Source organism: Larimichthys crocea, chromosome VIII (genome assembly GCF_000972845.2).
Source record: "Larimichthys crocea isolate SSNF chromosome VIII, L_crocea_2.0, whole genome shotgun sequence".
In the NCBI taxonomy this organism is placed as follows: domain Eukaryota; kingdom Metazoa; phylum Chordata; class Actinopteri; family Sciaenidae; genus Larimichthys; species Larimichthys crocea.
Window position 1 is genome coordinate 11,396,431 of NC_040018.1, and position 18,676 is coordinate 11,415,106.

The 18,676-nt window shown below is 39.6% G+C and overlaps 1 protein-coding gene across 2 annotated transcripts in view; it reads right to left on the reverse strand.

Moving 5' to 3' along the window:
• Positions 1-18,676, reverse strand: part of fam189a1 (family with sequence similarity 189 member A1) — an 84,927-nt gene that overhangs the window by 15,206 nt on the left and 51,045 nt on the right. The window contains exons 3-4 of one of the 2 annotated variants that reach the window (XM_019260713.2): positions 3,653-3,763; positions 837-1,001 (exon numbers count right to left, since the gene is read on the reverse strand). In XM_019260713.2, coding sequence (XP_019116258.1) covers positions 837-1,001; positions 3,653-3,763 — 276 coding nt within the window. The remainder of the gene's footprint in view (positions 1-836; positions 1,002-3,652; positions 3,764-18,676) is intronic. The other variant, XM_010731436.3, reaches the window with a different exon arrangement.

Here is an 18,676-nt window from a genome sequence, read left to right on the forward strand (position 1 = left end):
AGGACAAATAAGGATTAAATAAAATTAATCTTCTGGATATCTGAACTAAACAGTTGCTGCTTCACTGGAAAACACAAGTCACCCTCATGGTGTTATAGCTAGGATTAGGCACCTTGCATGCCTGTACAGATTTTCATGGCAATCCATCCAATACTGGTTGAGATATTTCAGTCTGGACTAAAGCGGTAGGCCGACTGACCGGATGACATTGCCATCCACAAAGCCATAAATTGTAGCTTGGCTATAAAGGTAAAAAAAAAAAAACAGCAGACAAAAATCAAGTACCTTGAAGCACCTAATAGACCCAAATCCATTTTGTTCCACACATCTAAACTTTCAACTCTTGAGCTGCCAAAAAAAGAATGTAACACATAGAAATAAAATACAGAAATACAGTTTTGTAAATCAGATTTACACAATGTGTACATGTATTTCATGGAGTTGTCTCTCAGTAGTGGCCCCTTCAATGGATTTCACACATTCACTATGAGTGGTTACAGCCAGCCATGACGGAAGCATGAAACGTGTCTGCATGAGGTCAGCATCTACAGTTCCTGGCAGGGGTAACAGAAACTTTTGCACAGGGATGAAATATTGCTATAATGTGAAAAGCAAGAGGATACATCACCACTGTTTTCTTTGAATCAGTACATATGATACACTATGTTGGTACCATAGCTACCGGCACAGTTGTATCAACTGGATTTTTACAAATTAATCAAATTTACCTGCAGTCTGAACACAGTCAACCTCATTTAGTACACTATTTTTTATATATGACAACGTCAGAGCTCTCATCATCCGCGCAATACAAACAAACGATGACTCCCACCGACCTTGAGGCGTAGGCGTATGGTATTGCAGTCCCTCAGTGGGTTCAGTTTCAGCGTCTCTCCCAGGTTGTTGCAGCTTGAACTCTGCTGCTGTAGCTCGCAGCAGACACACACTCCGTCGCTGTCAAACTTGAGCTGGGGGGTAGGAGGGGAGAACAGACATCCACACTCATGCATGCACGCCACGTACACAAAAACACACACACATACACACAGACAAACACACACACACAGACAGACACACGCACAGATCAGACCTGAGCTTGGTGTACTGATGGATTGTCCTTAAATTTAATACAGTGAAAGATACATTGACTCCTGACATGGACAATACTTTTAAGAGACCCTGTGAGAATAGTAAAAAGATAGTGTAAATAGATACATAATGTAATACTATATTGTGATTGCAGCTGCACATGGCTGATCAAAAGTGTACAACAAAAGAAGGGAGGACGTGAGACATGACGAGCTACCAAGGGAGGCATCGAGGTAGAGCGCACCTCTGTGTCCCAGATTGAGAGAAAGCAGGACATGAACCCAACAAGTATGGGTTAATTACATTGGGGAGAGGAGATGAGGAACGTTAAGTTTCAGTCACGACTGGGGGACGCTCTCTGGGGAACCACATAAAGCAGAGAAGCCGGTATATTCGGCTGGTACTACTTTCTGCGTAGGGAGAAACGCTGCTTCAAATGTAGAAGTGGTCGGGTTAGTGGGTTGAATGCTGGATGAAAATGATGTAGGAACCCCTAGCATATAATTTCAGTTTTAAAAAAATCAGCTTAGCATCTCATTATGAAAATGTGAAGACTGTCCAACTACCTCTGATCTGACCCTGCAATAGCTTAATGCACTTATTTTGATGGGTTCTCCTGTTATCCATGATGTTAACACTGCTGTTGACAGTATTTCTAAGCCCTAATTAAAGACTTCCACCAAATTTACACAGCTGCCTTCAACTCAGCTGGTGAAAAAAGTGCCTCTGGAAAAACTCTGTCATGTCAAACAACCCTATTGATGTCATCATGAGCTAAAAGTTGCCCAGGAGTACAACACGGGGTTGCTGAGAAGCTTATGTGTACATTTATTTTATGGAGTTGTCTTGTGTAAATGTCTCAGACACATGAAACTGAAGCACATACTTCAACGTAAGGGTTAGGGTATGCAAAAGTGTTTAAAGTTGTTCAAAGTAGAAGGAGGAGATGTGAGGATGACAGTGTACATTTACCTCAAAGGCACTGGTAGTGTAGTGTTGATGGATAGAGAGCAGGCTCATCGCTGCATAAAGCTGCTGCGAATGTAACATTCACAGTTTTGAAAAGTTGCTGAAACGGTTGCACGCAGCCCCTCATAATTCCAACATTGGAAAGGTGTGGTGTGGAGCGGAGTTTGAAGATGTTCATCAATCAAACAAACACTCTTGACGAGGTATACTGTCCACCTTAATGGGTCTATGTGTATAGGCTGTTTTCGTTAAAGTCTCTGCATCTGCTGCTTTGATTTTTGTAAGTCTCTCAACCTTATGGCACAGAGCTGGAATACTCTTTCAAAGTTGTTTATCTGTATCTTCACTTCTGGCAAAGATGGATGTGATAATCATGAGCCATTAGTCACTAACAGACAAACAGTTCAGTTTACTTTTGATGTTGACTCAGTTCTACAGCCTGCTCAGAACAGAAGCGCTGCCTGTCAGCCTGCCATGTGCTGACATTCATGAATTTAAATGTGGGCAGACAACAATGAACACATGCCTATTACTCACTGACTTTATAGTGACTGATTCCACAGATGGACAAAATTTCAATACAAATCTTGCACTCCAACGTGACACATCAGAGATTCTGACGTCATCCAACTCATTTCAAACATAAACCGTTTAAACCCTCGGCTGTTTTTGTTTACAGGCTTATGGCAGAGTCACAACATGTGTTAGCGATGACGTGTTACTGACATGATGCATGCCAAAGCCATCAACTGACACGTCAGTGGCACTGCACTGCATGTTTTAGTTTGTTTCAGCAAATAAATTACAGAATTTGAAATAGTTTTTGTGTTATAGACTTTTTTATGTCCACGTTTTCAACATACAGTACATATATACTGTATACAAAATGGGTATAGGAATGTGCCAGTATAAGAATTATGGTAAATTATTGTTGAAAAAATTACAAAACATAAAATGTGTGCATGCGAGTGTGTGTGTGTGTGTTGAATTATTACTGAGAAGGAGGTGTGGTATTTTAGATGCATATTGCACCAATCTGGTTCTGACATTTAATTCAAAAGAATGTCAGTCTTATATACACCGACCAGCCACTTCATTAAGTGCACTTGTACAATCCAGTGTGGTCCAACACAACAACTCTGCCATGAGTTCATCTTTTCCGAAGCTTATGAAGTTTCAGTTTTTGTTGCCACTGTCAGAAAGTTTTTCGTTGTACTTTATGTTTATTATTGGGGTCTCAGTGGGTGTTGTTGTTGAATGGGAGTGCATTATATTGAAAGGTGTTTCTACTAATATGGTCCTCTCATGTATGTAAATGGTGTGGCCAAAATATTAGAAACACCTCTCAATATAATGCTTCATAAAAGTAAAAGTAGAATTTCTGGCAGAGTTGCTGTATTGAACCTAAGTGAACCTAATGAAGTGGTTGGTGTATACACACAGTATATATACAGTGTATATACACAGGCCGCTGCATTATTTCTTCCACTGTCAGAGACATATAGAAACAGTATAGTTTTATATCTTTTCTTCCACACTTTTTAAGCGTAAAGTGAGTGCAAAAACTGGAGAGTGTATAGGTTGTTGGTCTCACCAGCTGACAGTCTTCCAGGGAGTTGACCAGCTGGGCGTTCTGGCAGGACAGGATTGAGCCCGCCAGGTTGAGCATCACACACACTGCTGACAGCAGCATGAAGAACGTTATCTGTGGAGAAAAGGGACAACGTGGTGTCAATGTTGCAGCTTACTAACATGAGTTCAGCTCATACATCTTTCTGATATTGTGTTTGAGAGCGGCTGTAGTACTGAAGGAACAGTCTACATTGCTAATGAATCGTCTCTCAAAGTGATTTCAACAGATCACCAAAGAGGAAATTAGCACTGATGTCAAGAGGAATCAATAATCCGTTTGTCCTCAGATCTCCAGAGTCTGTAGGCGAGAAATCATAATTACAGAAAAGCTTTCACCCATTAAAGAAATTATTTATTGACAGAGGGAAATTCATGTTTCACAGTGATTGTTTTCTGTATACCTCGATATCTGAACAGCAGCTAATGTCTTTCGGTCAGCACAAACACTCGACACACACACTAACACCAGTATCAACAGAGCTAATATTTCTCGACGCTCCAAGCTGATAGAGCTGCTAGTTCAGGTTTAATGTACTTTCACTCCAAGTGTCCCCTCTGCCCACCTTTCCTCTGGGTACAGGCTTCTTTTTATTTCCTAGCTGACAGCTCCATGTATATCAGTCCTAATAACAGAAACATGATTGCCATTTCTGGTACTTTAAATTATAGGTCAAGCGTAACGGACAGAGTTTAGAAACAAACAACAGTTTTGTGTGTTAATATATATATATATATATATAATATATAATATATATATATATATATATATAGATATATAATATATATATATATAAAATAAAAAATGAAACCCCTGGGCAGTGTTGGTGGATGACATAAAGGGCACTAGCAGGAGGAGTTTGGTGGATATAAAGGTAGTAGAGAACACACATACACAGATGGAGAGGAGGAGAGAGGGGAAAGGGGGTGGAGAAGGAAGTGGAGGTGGCATGTGATAAACAGATGGAGTGATAAGTTTAAGTGCTTTTCACCACGGCAGAAAATTGAAAGATTGAGGAGCTGATGGGAGAGCTTGAGGAGCAGTTGTCTGGATGGCAAAGAGGGAAATCAGAAGAAAAGAGAAGAGCGAAAATGGAGACAAAAGCTAAAAAACAAAAAGAGGAGCGAGACAGTCATTAATAGAAAGTGACAGAAGAAGAGAGGAAAGACAGCGAGACAGACAGAACAAGACTCTGCAGTCCCATGGTGCACTGGTGGTGGGGATAATTAGCATTTCATTTGAATATGATATCAGCTGTCTCTGGTTGATCCGCTGCATGAGAATGTAATCAAGCCTCTGGGAAGAGAACTCAGCTGTGCTGTGGTTTTTGGTGGCCACAGACAAAACTGCAGGTCCCATGATGCAATTTAACCCTGACATACTTTTTGATATACATATTATAAAATACATTTACTCTGTATCTTAAATATATATATTTATAGATTTCTTTCACCATATTTTAATTTGAGCTATTCATGTTTCTGGACAGTTTCTTGCTGTATGCACCCAGCGACTAATGATGATAAAATTCACCAAACTGAAACACAAACTTGGACTGGATTGTAATAGACATAAATACATGAATACAATGTTATTTCACCCAAGTTATGAGCGAGCTTCATCCCCACAAAAAACATCTGATTGCACCAACGTTAAGATCTTTTATTTCTGCTTTTGTGTAAATCATTTCATAATTCAATCACGGACCTGAAAATATTGTCCATAAAACTTGGTATTGACTGGTAACCTTTCTAGTCATTGTAAACATTGTTAAAACCATGATGATTTAGGAGATTTCTCAGAAGATAACAATTATGGTTAATATTGTCAGTGTGGAATAAAACTATTTCGACCTTTTGAAGCTTTGTAGTATTAGTAATAAGTAATAACAATAAGTATTAAAAGGGGAAAGGTGTTTTCTGTCTCTTTGAAGAGGCTAAGTACTCACCATGTTGTACTCAACATATACTGAGCATACTGCCAACATTTTTCAATTATACTTGTGTCATGTTCTGTCAAGAAAATTAATTTGCATTTAAAAAAGGGATCAAGGGCTTGTGGGTAATATGATAAATCATCATCCAGACACAACATTAATTTCGTTCTATCGATCAGATGCTGCTGTAGGCCGCAGATATGACTGATTTCCTAGAAACTCTGATAAAGTTTGGAGGAACTGAAGTTTACTACTGAAATACTTAACTGTGTTCCTTCATGAGCGCTGAGGTTCGTAAAAAAGCAGAGGTTATGAAATATCACTAATACATTTACAATTTAATGTTCAGAAGTTTCTATGCCTACTTGGATTCATTTCTTTCTATGAAACAAGCCAATCTGCGTGCTCTTTAATGTGAAAAGGAGTTTAGTGTTGCTTACAGTAACTGGAATATCCAGAGAGAGACAGACTCTTGTCATAACATCCAGACTGGCTCATATAGTATTGATTAGCACCAGTGACAGAAATATTTTCAGAGTGCTGTTCTGCAGATGTGAACAAGCAGGAAGCATCAGTAGCTAACATGGGAGTGCAGGAGCATTTAACTCGAATGATGCCATGGCAATAACTATCACAATGAGGATATTGTAATGCACAGACCAATGACAGTAAAAGCTCCTTCCCTGACACACAGGCCATAAGTTGTCTTTTAATTAAACCTCTCCGGGTTGGCAGCTGAGCCAGTCGGACACGACGCTGCATCTCAAACAACAACTCGATGCAATTCCAACTGAGGAGACACCCATCTTTATTCATTGAATCCCCAGTGACTGCCGGAGTGCTCTGCCATAATATCAAACCGCTTTAAAGGGATATTTAATTTTTTGTGGTGTTCATTTGCATAAGTCTTAAATAAATCTCTGTCAGAATTTCCAATTACCCTTCACTGTAAACTACAGCTACAATAAAAAGTGTACAACCATGAAACAAGATGATGAAGCCACCGCTACTCTGCTGATTCATACAGACACTCTGACTAAATTGTGTTTTTATAGCACAATGGTGAAAAAAAGTGCCATAATAAATCCCTTTTGATATCCACACAGTCCTCTCCTGGGCTGCGTGAAGCTAGGTGTCACCTGTGTGTCCCCAAAGCTTTCTCTCTGCTGAGCTGATTGTCACGCCTGGCCCCACACCAATGCTTTCTCATTACCATGTAGGATCACATAGCACCATTTAGCAGCTAGTCATTAATTACTGCTGCGCTGCCCTCTGCATGTCAAAGAGGAAAACACACACTCGCGCGCACACACACACACACACAAGAAGCTACGCACACTCCACTCTGTCGCTGGAACAGACGAGGCAGATTTACACTGCATGTCATCATCGTATCGTTTAGCACTCACTGAGAAAGACAATACAATCAACATTCATCTCCATGACACACACTCATTGTACGATATAAGACCCCAGGTCCAGGTGTATCACTGTAATTCTCCATAACTGTCACTGAGGTGAAAATCATTTGGCTTTAGCTTTGCCTCCTCCCATTCTTCATCCAGCCGCAGTACTTCTTCAAACTGCAGAGGAAATGGATGGTTTTTAAAATGGACTATAGTAAAAAAAACCAAAAAAAACCCAGTTTTGTTCTTGTTTGTTCGCTGGAGAGCTGCAGTTGGGTAGGCTGCATGAACAGGGTTATACTCTTAAAAGCTACCCTGTGGAGTTTTTGACCACTTATAGCATCATGGGGGCAATATTTTTATATGAGTGTGTCCCCGTTTTGTTTCTTCCCATGCATGAAACACATGGACAAACACAAGCACACATTGCTGCTAATGGTTTCCCATTATTTCACTGATCCACAGGTGGTGCTCCAAGAAACAGCAACATCAACAAAGGCAGGGAACAAACTAGTAAGCTAGTAAACGTGGAGGTTGACAAGCATTATTTAAAACCTCTGGAAATGTGGCTTGAAATAATATAATATCAAAATTTATTGTGTCACAAAAAAATAAATAACGATTAGAAAACCTAGTTCAAAAACAGCTCCTTATGCTGTTTAGACCATTTCTTAAGAGCGCGTAGGCATGGCAGACCCTGTTTTGATCACCACGGAAGCTGAGCAATGTACTGCTCTGGATACTGGATTGTAAAAACTATTTTAGCCATGGCTTTACTTTGCCATCAGACAGCCCTTTTCGACATATCTTTGTTCTCTTTGCCACCAGACCAGACTCCTTTTACAAAAACAGTAATGTTGCCAGACTATTGGTTCTCAGAATTATTTGAGTAATAAATGTCTCAGCATAATCATGGCAATCCAAACAGATATCAGGAGTCTATCAAGTTTACATGCAGTTTACATATGATAATATTTTGAATCTGTATCAAAATGAATTCCCAACATTTTTGAGATGTTTGCGATTAAAAGCCTAAATGATATAGTCAGAAGGCTGTTGTGGATTTAAGTTTCCGGAGCTTTAAGAAACTTAATTAAGAAGGATTAGACTTCAAGGATGCACAAAATGAGTTCTGTGTAAGAGTGAATGTAAACAGAAACTTTGTCTCCATGGGGCACCTTTAAAGTCGCTCTCTAGAAGAGAGTTAGATGATCGGACTGAGATCACTGTGTCCGGTGAATATAATATAGCTAAACTAACTGGGCAGTAGGTGATGTTTTTAAATTTGGGTTTTTAAATAAACAAGAAACTAACTTTTCAATTAGAGAGCTTCATAGGGGGATTTTGTTACATTTGGACATAGCCATGCAAGCTGATTCTCTGTGAATCTAGTCTTCAGTGGCAGAACAGGCAAAAATTTGTGTTATCAATCTTGAAACCAAAGAACTGTCATAAATTCGTCTAAACAAACACATCAGTGTCCCAGGAAAAGGTAGATGCTTACATTCCTGTAATTGAAGCACATCTTGTCTTTCTATTCTAAAGCTCTCCCCATCTGTCTGTGCCACCAACAACAAAAAAACAAGCTCATTCGTCACCTCTGTTTATTTTAAGAAGCGCGACTCAAAGATAAGATAATCAGCGGGGGAAGTGGACTGATGCAGCAGCAAACATTGAAAGGCTTTTATTGTTTTATTATAACTAATAAGAAAGTGGGAGCTCACATGTCAGAAACGTATGGCCTGAAGCTTGCACATATGTACAAAACTGTAATGTAGTTGTTATAACAAGACATTATACACATTTCATGTGGTTCATCTGTATACAGGCTTGAGCAATATGCATTATTAGTTGTTCAAGTTATTAAACTTTGAAGCTGAAGTGGTCACATGTGGTGCAAAGTGCAATCTTGTCTGCTAGTATTATTATAGCAACAGATAATACATTTGTGGACGACAGTTCATGGCGTATGCGCAGAAACATTGCCAAAGACAGAGTCCTCCATTAATTCAGACATACGTTGCTGTCAGCATCATAAATAAACTCAAACACTGAGTAAAATACAGATAGGTAAAAATCACCCTGTGCATAAGAAACCTTCATGCATGTATTGGTTCCACAGATCTGCTTTTGCTTCATGGAGTAAGGCAGACGATGAAACTCCAACACTAAGGGCTTAACGAAGATGTATCACAAGTGCAAACCAAACCATGTTATGCAAATTAGTGTACATGTCTTTCACACAAACTGCTCAGCAGTGCATGCGGTGCATTTTTAGTATTAATGATAACCACAGGAAATCTATTCCTATCTCTAGTGTAAGTGTCAAAACACCAAATTAATATCAGGACCCAGAGAGTGTATTCATGTCCGAAAAAAGATCTAATCATAGAAGGTTGTCTGCTATACAGTTCATAAAATTATCTGAGACAAACTTGATTTGGGGTCACTGTTTGATGATACTGATTGTCCTCATGAATCACGAATGTTGTTTTTTATTGCAGAGAACCACATTTTTATCATGTGGATAAAAATGGTCCTAATTAAGCAAGTTGTTTAAATCTAGAGTGGAATGATTAGTTCATTAGTCTTTCAATAGAAAGTTATCTATTTTAATAATCCATGAATTATTTAAGTTAAACATTCTCTAGATTGAGAGATTTAAAATGGAGGTTTTATAACTGTAAAAGTTTCTTCAAGCTAATAAAAGCATTTTAAAAGGAGGCGGGGAAACACTACTGCAAATATACAGTAGATAGTAAACCTGGAATGCAGAAACTATTTTGGCGTGTCATCTTCAGTGTCCAGAACTATAATACTATAATATAGGGTGAGTGGAGGGGGTTGCAATCCACAACTATACTGCTAGATGCCACTAAATCCTACATACTGTTTCTTTGACATCAAAATGAATCAAAAGTCAAAAGTCTGTTTAACAAATATATATCATATAGAATATATAAATCTCCAGAAAATGGTGAATATCATCAGCAGAATAATCCCTAATAATAATCACGTTCAGTTCACATTCATCATCAGTTACAGTCTAATTCAACCCCCTCTGACCAGGGTCTAGCAGCTGCTTTGTTTCTTCTCTGCCAAACCTGATCTGAATACCTGCCTGGGAGAAACAGCAACAGTAGTAGATTATGCTATGTGGCATGCTGAAACAGTGGCCACGCCGTAGGATACGACAGCATTCAAATAATCCCCTTTGAAAAGACATCATGACATACAACTGCTGTTTAACCTTTTGGAGATGCCACGGGGCAAAATAACTAAATATTGGCCAGATGGGAATTATATAAAAAGAGAATCTGAAACCTGTAAGCTTTATTTGACTACAGCATAAATTAGTATTTAGTCTGGAGCAGCACTGCGACACAATGCTGTTTATTTTCAATTATCCCTGAGCCACGAGTGTTAGAAGCATTTATTTTTTTGCTTGTGCTCAGCAGATCACAAACCGTCTGATTTAGTATTCATCTGATACTGTATTAATCTTCAGGTGTCTGCAGAGCTCAGAAACAGATCAGACCAGAAGACACTTGACATTACATTACTTTCCTTATCAGGTAAACTGCTCTGCTCTATAAAGTACTGTAAAAATATGTCAAAACACTCACAACCTGGGGGCTACACCGCAATCAGTAAAGATAACAATGTGTTTCTCCCAGTGTCCCTCCTACTGACTTTACAAACACAAATCCAGAGCTGCAACAGCTGGTTCTCATTGGTTTCCACTGCTAACTGATGGAACTTTCTACCTTTGTGCTCCCCCCCCTACCACCGAGGGCCCTGGTGTATATTTATGCATGTATGGGTGCATGTGGGTGTGTGTGTGTGTTTAGACCACATCACCAGGATTAGTTGTGATCGGAGTTGAGTGACCCTGAGTTCAGTGCCGGTCCAAATAAACAGTGGAGGTGTTGATACTAACTCTCAGCAGTAGAACCCAGGGGACATCACACTAAACCAGACATAACGACTTCCACAGACCTCTAATCCGACTGGGGAAAGCTTCATCACAGGAGCACACATTGCTTCAAACTCTCATTCATGTAAGTATATGTGTTTTAGAGATACCCAGGCATGCAAACATTTGTAGAAACCACAAATCTAAGCCGACAAAAACTCTGGACGAGAATCTGAGGTTTTACTGGTATAGTGAGCACAAAATCCAATTTATCCAAAAACAGCAGAACACAGCACAGGGATTTGCATATTCTGACTACTGTAAGGCACTGGTTACACTACTCAGCTGAAGGATTGCATGAAGATTAAATTCACAAGGAAGTGTCATTTCAAGAACATCTTGCTTTTGTAAGTGGAGGTAGTTCCTGTTAAACAAGACAAAGAAAAGTAAGATAGCGCACTCTGTTCACACTGTCAGCACTAAGATGTGACGTTTCCAAACATACGGCACTATCAGGTGTTATCACAGAGCTCTCAGCATAAAAACTAGCTGTGGTTGTTTTTCATTTTCCTGCTGGCTACACCTAATTGCTCTAGGTGTTCAGGGAAGAACACCAGATTTCTTTTAGTTTTCGAACTGTAGGAGATAAAAACTCGACTTGACTTTGATGTGTAGTCATGTTGACAGTATGTCAGACTGCATCTCCACAGGATGTGATGGATAAGTTCCTGTGGTTAAGGACATCATGTGGAAGTTGCAGTCCAACACTGGTTATTGGTAGATGAGATGTGGGACCTACGTGAAGTGTACTAAACTACTGTACTCCTGGAATTTTAGAAGACAACTTTGAATTGAACCTTTTGCCCTTTTAGCCCTCTACCTCCAAACATCCACCCTGAGGAGAGGACGAATAATCATAGGTAATCAGACAGACAGTCCTTGGGTGTTTAGGGAAAGTAGTGTTGTGCTCTATAAGAGCGGTGGAGGAGTTCATCTCGGTGCACGTATTGATTAAAACACACCATGAAAGACAGTATCGCCCCAAGGGTCAGTAGTTGATTAACCTCCACTTCTCAACATTTTAATCAACCACTGACCTCTAAAACAAGGAGGCCCTGCCTTCTCCACTACTCCACCTCCTTGGGCTCTTAGTGGTTGTGGGGCTGTTGTAATGAGACATGCCTCTAATGAACCTGATCCCAGCAGACCCTAATGCCACACAGAGGTACAGCAGGAACTTTGTAATGGATGCTGCTTGCTTAGAGCGGTTCACTGAAAGTCAAGGATGACGTCTCAATGCGTGAGTAATAAAATGTAAAACACTTTCCAATCAAAATATTACATGGGGTGCCAGGTAACGAAGCTCACCTGGTTCTATCTATCTATCCGTCTATCCGTCTATCCATCTATCTATCTGTCTAACTGTTGCAGTAATTGCCATGAAATGTTATATAGACATTCATGGTCCCCAGATGAATAAGTCTACTGATTCTGTTGGTCTCCCGACTTTTCCTCTGGCACCACCAGTGGGTTGGACACTGATGTTTTATAGCGATGCATCTCCACAACTACCAGATGGATCCATGCGATTCATGTCCCCCTCAGGATGAACTGGTTACTGGTCAGGTATCAGGTTTTTGGTTGCATGTTAGCATGCTGACATTAGCATTAAGCACCTCTGTGTCACAGTGCAGCTTCAGAGAGCTGCCAGCATGGCAGTAATCTTATTTAGCGATATAGACTTTAAAGAAGGATGGCTAAATCTGACTATATCTATGCCAGCAGCTGCAACATCAGTTGGTTTCCTGGACTCTGTACGTGACCAGTAAAGAGTCACTGAGACATGCTGTACTATAAGCTTTGTTTTGAAATGAAATTGTAATAGTTTACACTGAGATTCAGCTACTTATTGCTCTCTTATGCAATATTTTTTTCTGTTGTGTTTTTGTGTTTTTCCCCGGTAAATATAACAAACCTTCAACACCTCTGTTGCTTTTTATTTTAAGCTGAAAATGGTCATAATGACTGAATTAGAGCAACATGACCTGAGCTGTGACTATCTGCTAAAACACCTCTGATGCTGCTGCTACGGCTGTCTGGATTATGCTGCTCTCACTCCTATGAGCCATCAGATAAGGGGATCTATCTAATTCATATTCTAATTAATATGGAGCCACACTTCCTGCTTCTCAGGGCCTTAGGGGAGGACATCATTCATCTGGCATTATCTCGAGTCGAAAGGTTCCTGTTCACCCAGCCAACCGTGCTCTTTCACACCCTGCCCGGCTTTCTCACATTCATTCTTTTGTCTGATTTCTTACCTGTCACTTCCTGTCATACCACACATAATAAGAGCATGTGAAAGATATAAATAAAGAATCAAAGATGGTTAGTGTAGGTGTGTGCTTTTATGTGCTGGGAGAGACAATGGGATATAAATGCAGCGGAGATGAATCAAGAGAAAAAAAGTAGACAGCGGGATTCAAAAAGCTTCCCAAATTGCCTCAAGGAGGACATCTTTTAGTCTATGCGGGAAACAGCAGAGTGGATCATCAGTTTTTTTCACAGTGTCACATAGTTTCCTTTTATTCATCTTTGATTCAGCTCCTTTAATGTCAATGCATGAGTAGAATGAAATTCATTTCGACAGTCTGACTCTAAAGGACAATAAAATATACACATAACAGAGTTAAAGCACAGGTCTACACTAGATTTAGGGGTGGCATAAGCAGTGATGAGATATATCTAATCATTACCCCGCTAAAATAATTTGCTTGTTGAGAAAGGTGGTGATGTTTCATAAATAGATTTATAAATTGGTTAAAATCATCTGACATAATTTGTCTTCTGTAGTCTAAGTTACAATTGCAAGAAATAAAACATAATTTAAAGTCTGTATAAAGACAATTCTGAGATTTATTTCAAAATATATTAAATGTGTTGCTGAAGACTTTGAACAATATATTACTGAAATGTGGACTTAGAGGTTAAAACAGTTTTTCATCAGAGTTCAGTCCAGGATTTTTTGGGGCGGTCCTAAAGGGTGGCTCGATGACACGCTGAGGCCACCCCTAGCAGAGATATAGAGATTAATCCATCTCGCTCAGAGGGTTTCAAAGTTAGTCATGTCATTTTCTGAACTCATCTGACACGTTTCAGTTGCTTCAAAATTGCTGCTTGACTGCTTCCACGAGTGGGCGTGGCTTCAGAGAATACTGCTCATTTTAACCCGATTTTGACCTAATTTCATAAACTTGTTGTTAATCATTCAAATTTGGCTGGGTGGTTAATAGCTTTAATCTGCTTTGGTCTAACAAACTCAGAACACATATTTATTGTTACACAGACTTAAAGAAACGTTTTAGGTAAGACAGTGTCGAGGATTGGTTTAACATTATATTGTGATGCAAGAATTTAAAGTCCTATTATTAGGATATGTGATGCTAAACAAAAAGTGGCCATATGCCATGAGATATGAAATGTGACAGAAGTGCAAATTTAGGAACAAAAGAGACATGTGGGATAATAAATAATTTTGTCTGCAAATGAAGACACTGCCAAAGAAAAAATAGGGACTTACAGTACAGACTTGTCATGACATGTTTTAAAGAGATCTACATTTGTGGACAAACCTACTACCATTTAAATAAATCCTTCTTGTTCTGCCCTCTTGACCCCCTGATCAGCATACCAACATCATTTGTCTGTGCCTTTCATAAGGCAACCTTCATCGACATGATTACAATTTGATTAGTTAAGGCTGGATGGAAACTGGAAACGAACAGTGGTGTCTTCATGTCCAAGTAACTCAAAGTATACTGTATGGACACACACAAAATGAGAAGGAGTAATAAAATGGTAGATCTAGTGAGGAATTGCTGCAGCAATCCTGAACGATCGAGTCATGAAATTAGAGCTGTATTGTAACAATGCAGCCAAGTCTCAGAATCAGCAGCACCACATCGCCCGAGGACGAGCCATTTATCTGACACAGTTCACACACTACAGAGAAACTACTGGGGGGTGATGTGAGCAAGCTCCCGCGGTGGGAATCGCAGCTCCAAAGAAGCTTCTTTAATCACCCTCTTTTTCTTTCTCTCAGCTGTTAAGAGTAAAGTTGGTTATTAGAGCAAAAATGCTCCGACTCTCTCTCTCTCGCGCGTGCGCACGCTCTCATTTGAATGCCTTCTTGGCAGATACACAGTGTGTGAGAAGAGAGGAGGTGATCTGAGGAGCAGTGGGAGAGTGGCAGCGCTAAAGCAAACTGACCAGAGGTGACAGGCAAACTGTGACCAAAGGGGAAAACACTCCTGAAGCACACACACACACACACACACACACACACCCTTGTACGCTCTTTCAGCTTGCCTGCTGTATAAAGAAATAACACACACTTCATTCAGACTGGCAGTGAGGTGGCTTTAGAGAGGCCACTCTTCAACAGGAGCATTCGGGGCGAGGCCTCCATGTTTGCAGACATCAACGTTGCTGAAGTGTCCCTGAGCAGGACACTTCAGCTCTGTGCACCAGGTTAACACCGCTCACATTAACAGCTGCTGTTTATGGTTAATTATGCAATACTGACTGCTAATGCTGCATTATGATTGGATAAGAGGCACTTTACAAGAGCTTATAATTACAGAATATTTGTACCTGGCTACTTGAGCAAGATGCCCTTTCTTTCTTTATTTTTCTTTTTTTTTTACACTTAATTAACCAAATGCGTAGCAATGGCACTTCATAAAAAGCTCTCATAGCAACAAAGCAACAGTCACGAAGAAATTTTTGTCTGCAGAGAATGTGGGATTGCATTTGAATTAAGATCTCCTGGTGCTGTTATTGAGAACTAATGAATAGACAAGCCTTTTACTTCTAATATTTTTTGTTAATAGAAACACTTGGAGCTTGATGAACACATTCATATAAACAGTCACACTGAGCCCAAATGAATTTTAAGATTTAACAAAGGATGCTGGAAAGATGCAAAAGGATGTTGCTTAGCAACGGGGCAATATTTTTTTCTTGGCAGAGGACCAAAGAAAATTATCAAAACAAACCCAAAGCTTCGCTCCCTGCCTTTGTCCTTGAGACTACGGCCTCATCACAGCATTGCCACTATCTCATGGTATAAATCTTCTTTTTATATGTTACTTATTATGTTTCCCTATTTCAAATGTGACAGGAACAGGGATAAATGGAAATGCCCAATCACACAGTCCGAGGCAAGTTTGCCGGTAAAACTCGAGTAAAAGAGCTTTTATGTGTACGGAGTGTGAGGCTTTCACTGTAGTGAAAGAGAAAAGCCCTACACACCTCGAATATGATGAAATATGTTGCCTTTCAAATTCCTGTTTGGTTATGATTTAGAGTGATAAAATCATGTGAATAAATACCCAGAGCAACATAACACTTCAATAAATAATGTACAGAGTTAAATTATTCTGTCTTTTATATAAAAAAATGATCTGTAATTTGGTGTCCTACATTCACCATTTTTTCACTGTCATTGCACCACTGTAACAGGTCAGTCGTGACTAGATTGTATATATTTAATTAATGTATATTACTGATATTAACACATGATTTAGGCCTACTCCCTTTATGGTCAGATCTGGTGCCTGCTTGGCTAGTCTGGGGAGACTTGTCTTGGAGACTTTTGGTTGAATACAACCAGCTGTCTTCACTTGATTTGTAATCACTTTATTGCACAATTAAAAGATAACACTGAAAAGACTGTGTTGATGTAAAGGGGGTACTCATAGTACAAACCAAAGAATAATCATTCAGGTCTGCAGCTCCACAGGGCTTTTTAGCCTCTTTTACCTCATTGTGTATTAAAAAAAAGAATAAATATAAAACTGTAAAACTGAGTGGAAAGGCCAAAAATAAAAAGAAGATTCTGGCAGGTGCTGGAGAGACAAAGAGAGGAGGTGCCCTCACCTCTACATTTTGGAAATGCCAACAATAAAATAAAAAAACCCCTGAAAGTATTAAAAATGTTTTTATGCGTGGAAGGTTGGAAAGTTGGTTGAGCTTTGGATAAAAACAAAATGTGACAAATGGAAATGGAAACAATAATGGCATGCGTGTGACTTACATGTCCACTGGTGAAATAACAATAAAAATTTGTCTGGAAATATGACTACGTCAAATGAAAGAAGCAAGCTTCTATCTACAGGTGTGTTGGGATAAAAAAAAAGCAGTTACTAAAACGTGCACTGATCGAGTTTTCTTTTTTGTGCCTGTATGAGTATATGTGATAAACTGAACTTGAACATACTCGTGAGTACAAAAGATAAAACTATAATATAGCACATCAGGCTTGCTCTCATTTCACGGTTCCTCCTCCTTCTGTTCCCCTGCCAGCTCTGTAAAATAACTCAAACGAGCATAAAAGAAAATCTGACCATAAAATCCTAAAATTATACAGAGAAGATATCGAGCACCGCCTGATCTGTTCTTTGTACACTGCCTCACCACCCCAAAACATCCACTCTGCTCACACTTTCGCACACGCATGCACTTTTGTTTTCATCTCTCTCTCCGTCCGTCTGTCTGATACACACACTTCCTGTCTCTCTGTTTTCTTTTAGCAGCTTCTGACAGGTGGTCCTGCGGGGCCCATCTCAGTTGGCAGTAGGCTACGTCTCTCGCAAAAGCCTCTCCATCTGGGTCAAGTCAGAGAATAACAGGCCTCTGAGGAGGAGGGAGATGGGAGATGCGTGCACACACACACACACACACACACACACACACACACACACACACACATAATGCAAACACCAAGGCCAATCTGAAGCTGTGTGTGTCTGTACGCCTGAATTCTTCATGTGTCTGTCTGTGTGAATGCATATGTGCACAATGGCACGTGTCACTGAGTGCTTGTTTTATGTCTCGGGTTGTCCTCGGCATGTGTTGTACATTTGTGGGACTACATGTGCACTTACTGTTATAATAAAAACCTAGAGCCTGAAGCACAGAGTCTCTTCACAGCTCTCTAATTACACACAATGGCAGGTGACCGTAGCAGCATTTAGACCACTGGGCGAATAGAGGAAATCACAAATTACATTATATACAAAATGTAAGAAGAAAGTGTGCGTCGCTTTATATGTGAACTCTATGGACGTTTGTTCTTGCTCTGTGCACCCTCAAGAAAGAAGAAAACAAGCAGAGGCCAATCCTCCCTTTGTTCTGCTTCACTAACAGAACATAAAACTTTCAGCACATTTAGTTTGTTGTGGTATGTTTGTGCTCTTGTCCAATTTCAACCCTGTTTCCTGGAAACTACATTTGTGTATTACTAAATTGTTTTCATAATTACATTGTGCTGAAAAATGTAATCGCTGCCTGGATTATGTTCAGATGTTTATTTAAGTGAATGAAACAGTACATTTATTTACTACGCTGCAGTCACAGACGGGTATATAAAGTGTAGGACTGTGACACCAAAATCCATGGTTCACGTCCGGACTGCTGTCTGTGGTTAGGTTTAGGCAACAAAAGCACTTTGGTTAAGGTTAGGGAAAGATTGCCCGATTTGGCAAAAAAACAAAATAAATACCAATATCTTTGGGACTTGCAAGGCACATGTCCCTCAAAACATATTTGCAAATTCGTTGTATATAAGATTTACAAGATGATTTTAAAGAGACAGGGCTGCTAAGTCAGACTGAATGGCCATTTTTTGTGTTTGTTTTGTGTTTGTGACATTTTCTTCCTGTTTTTTC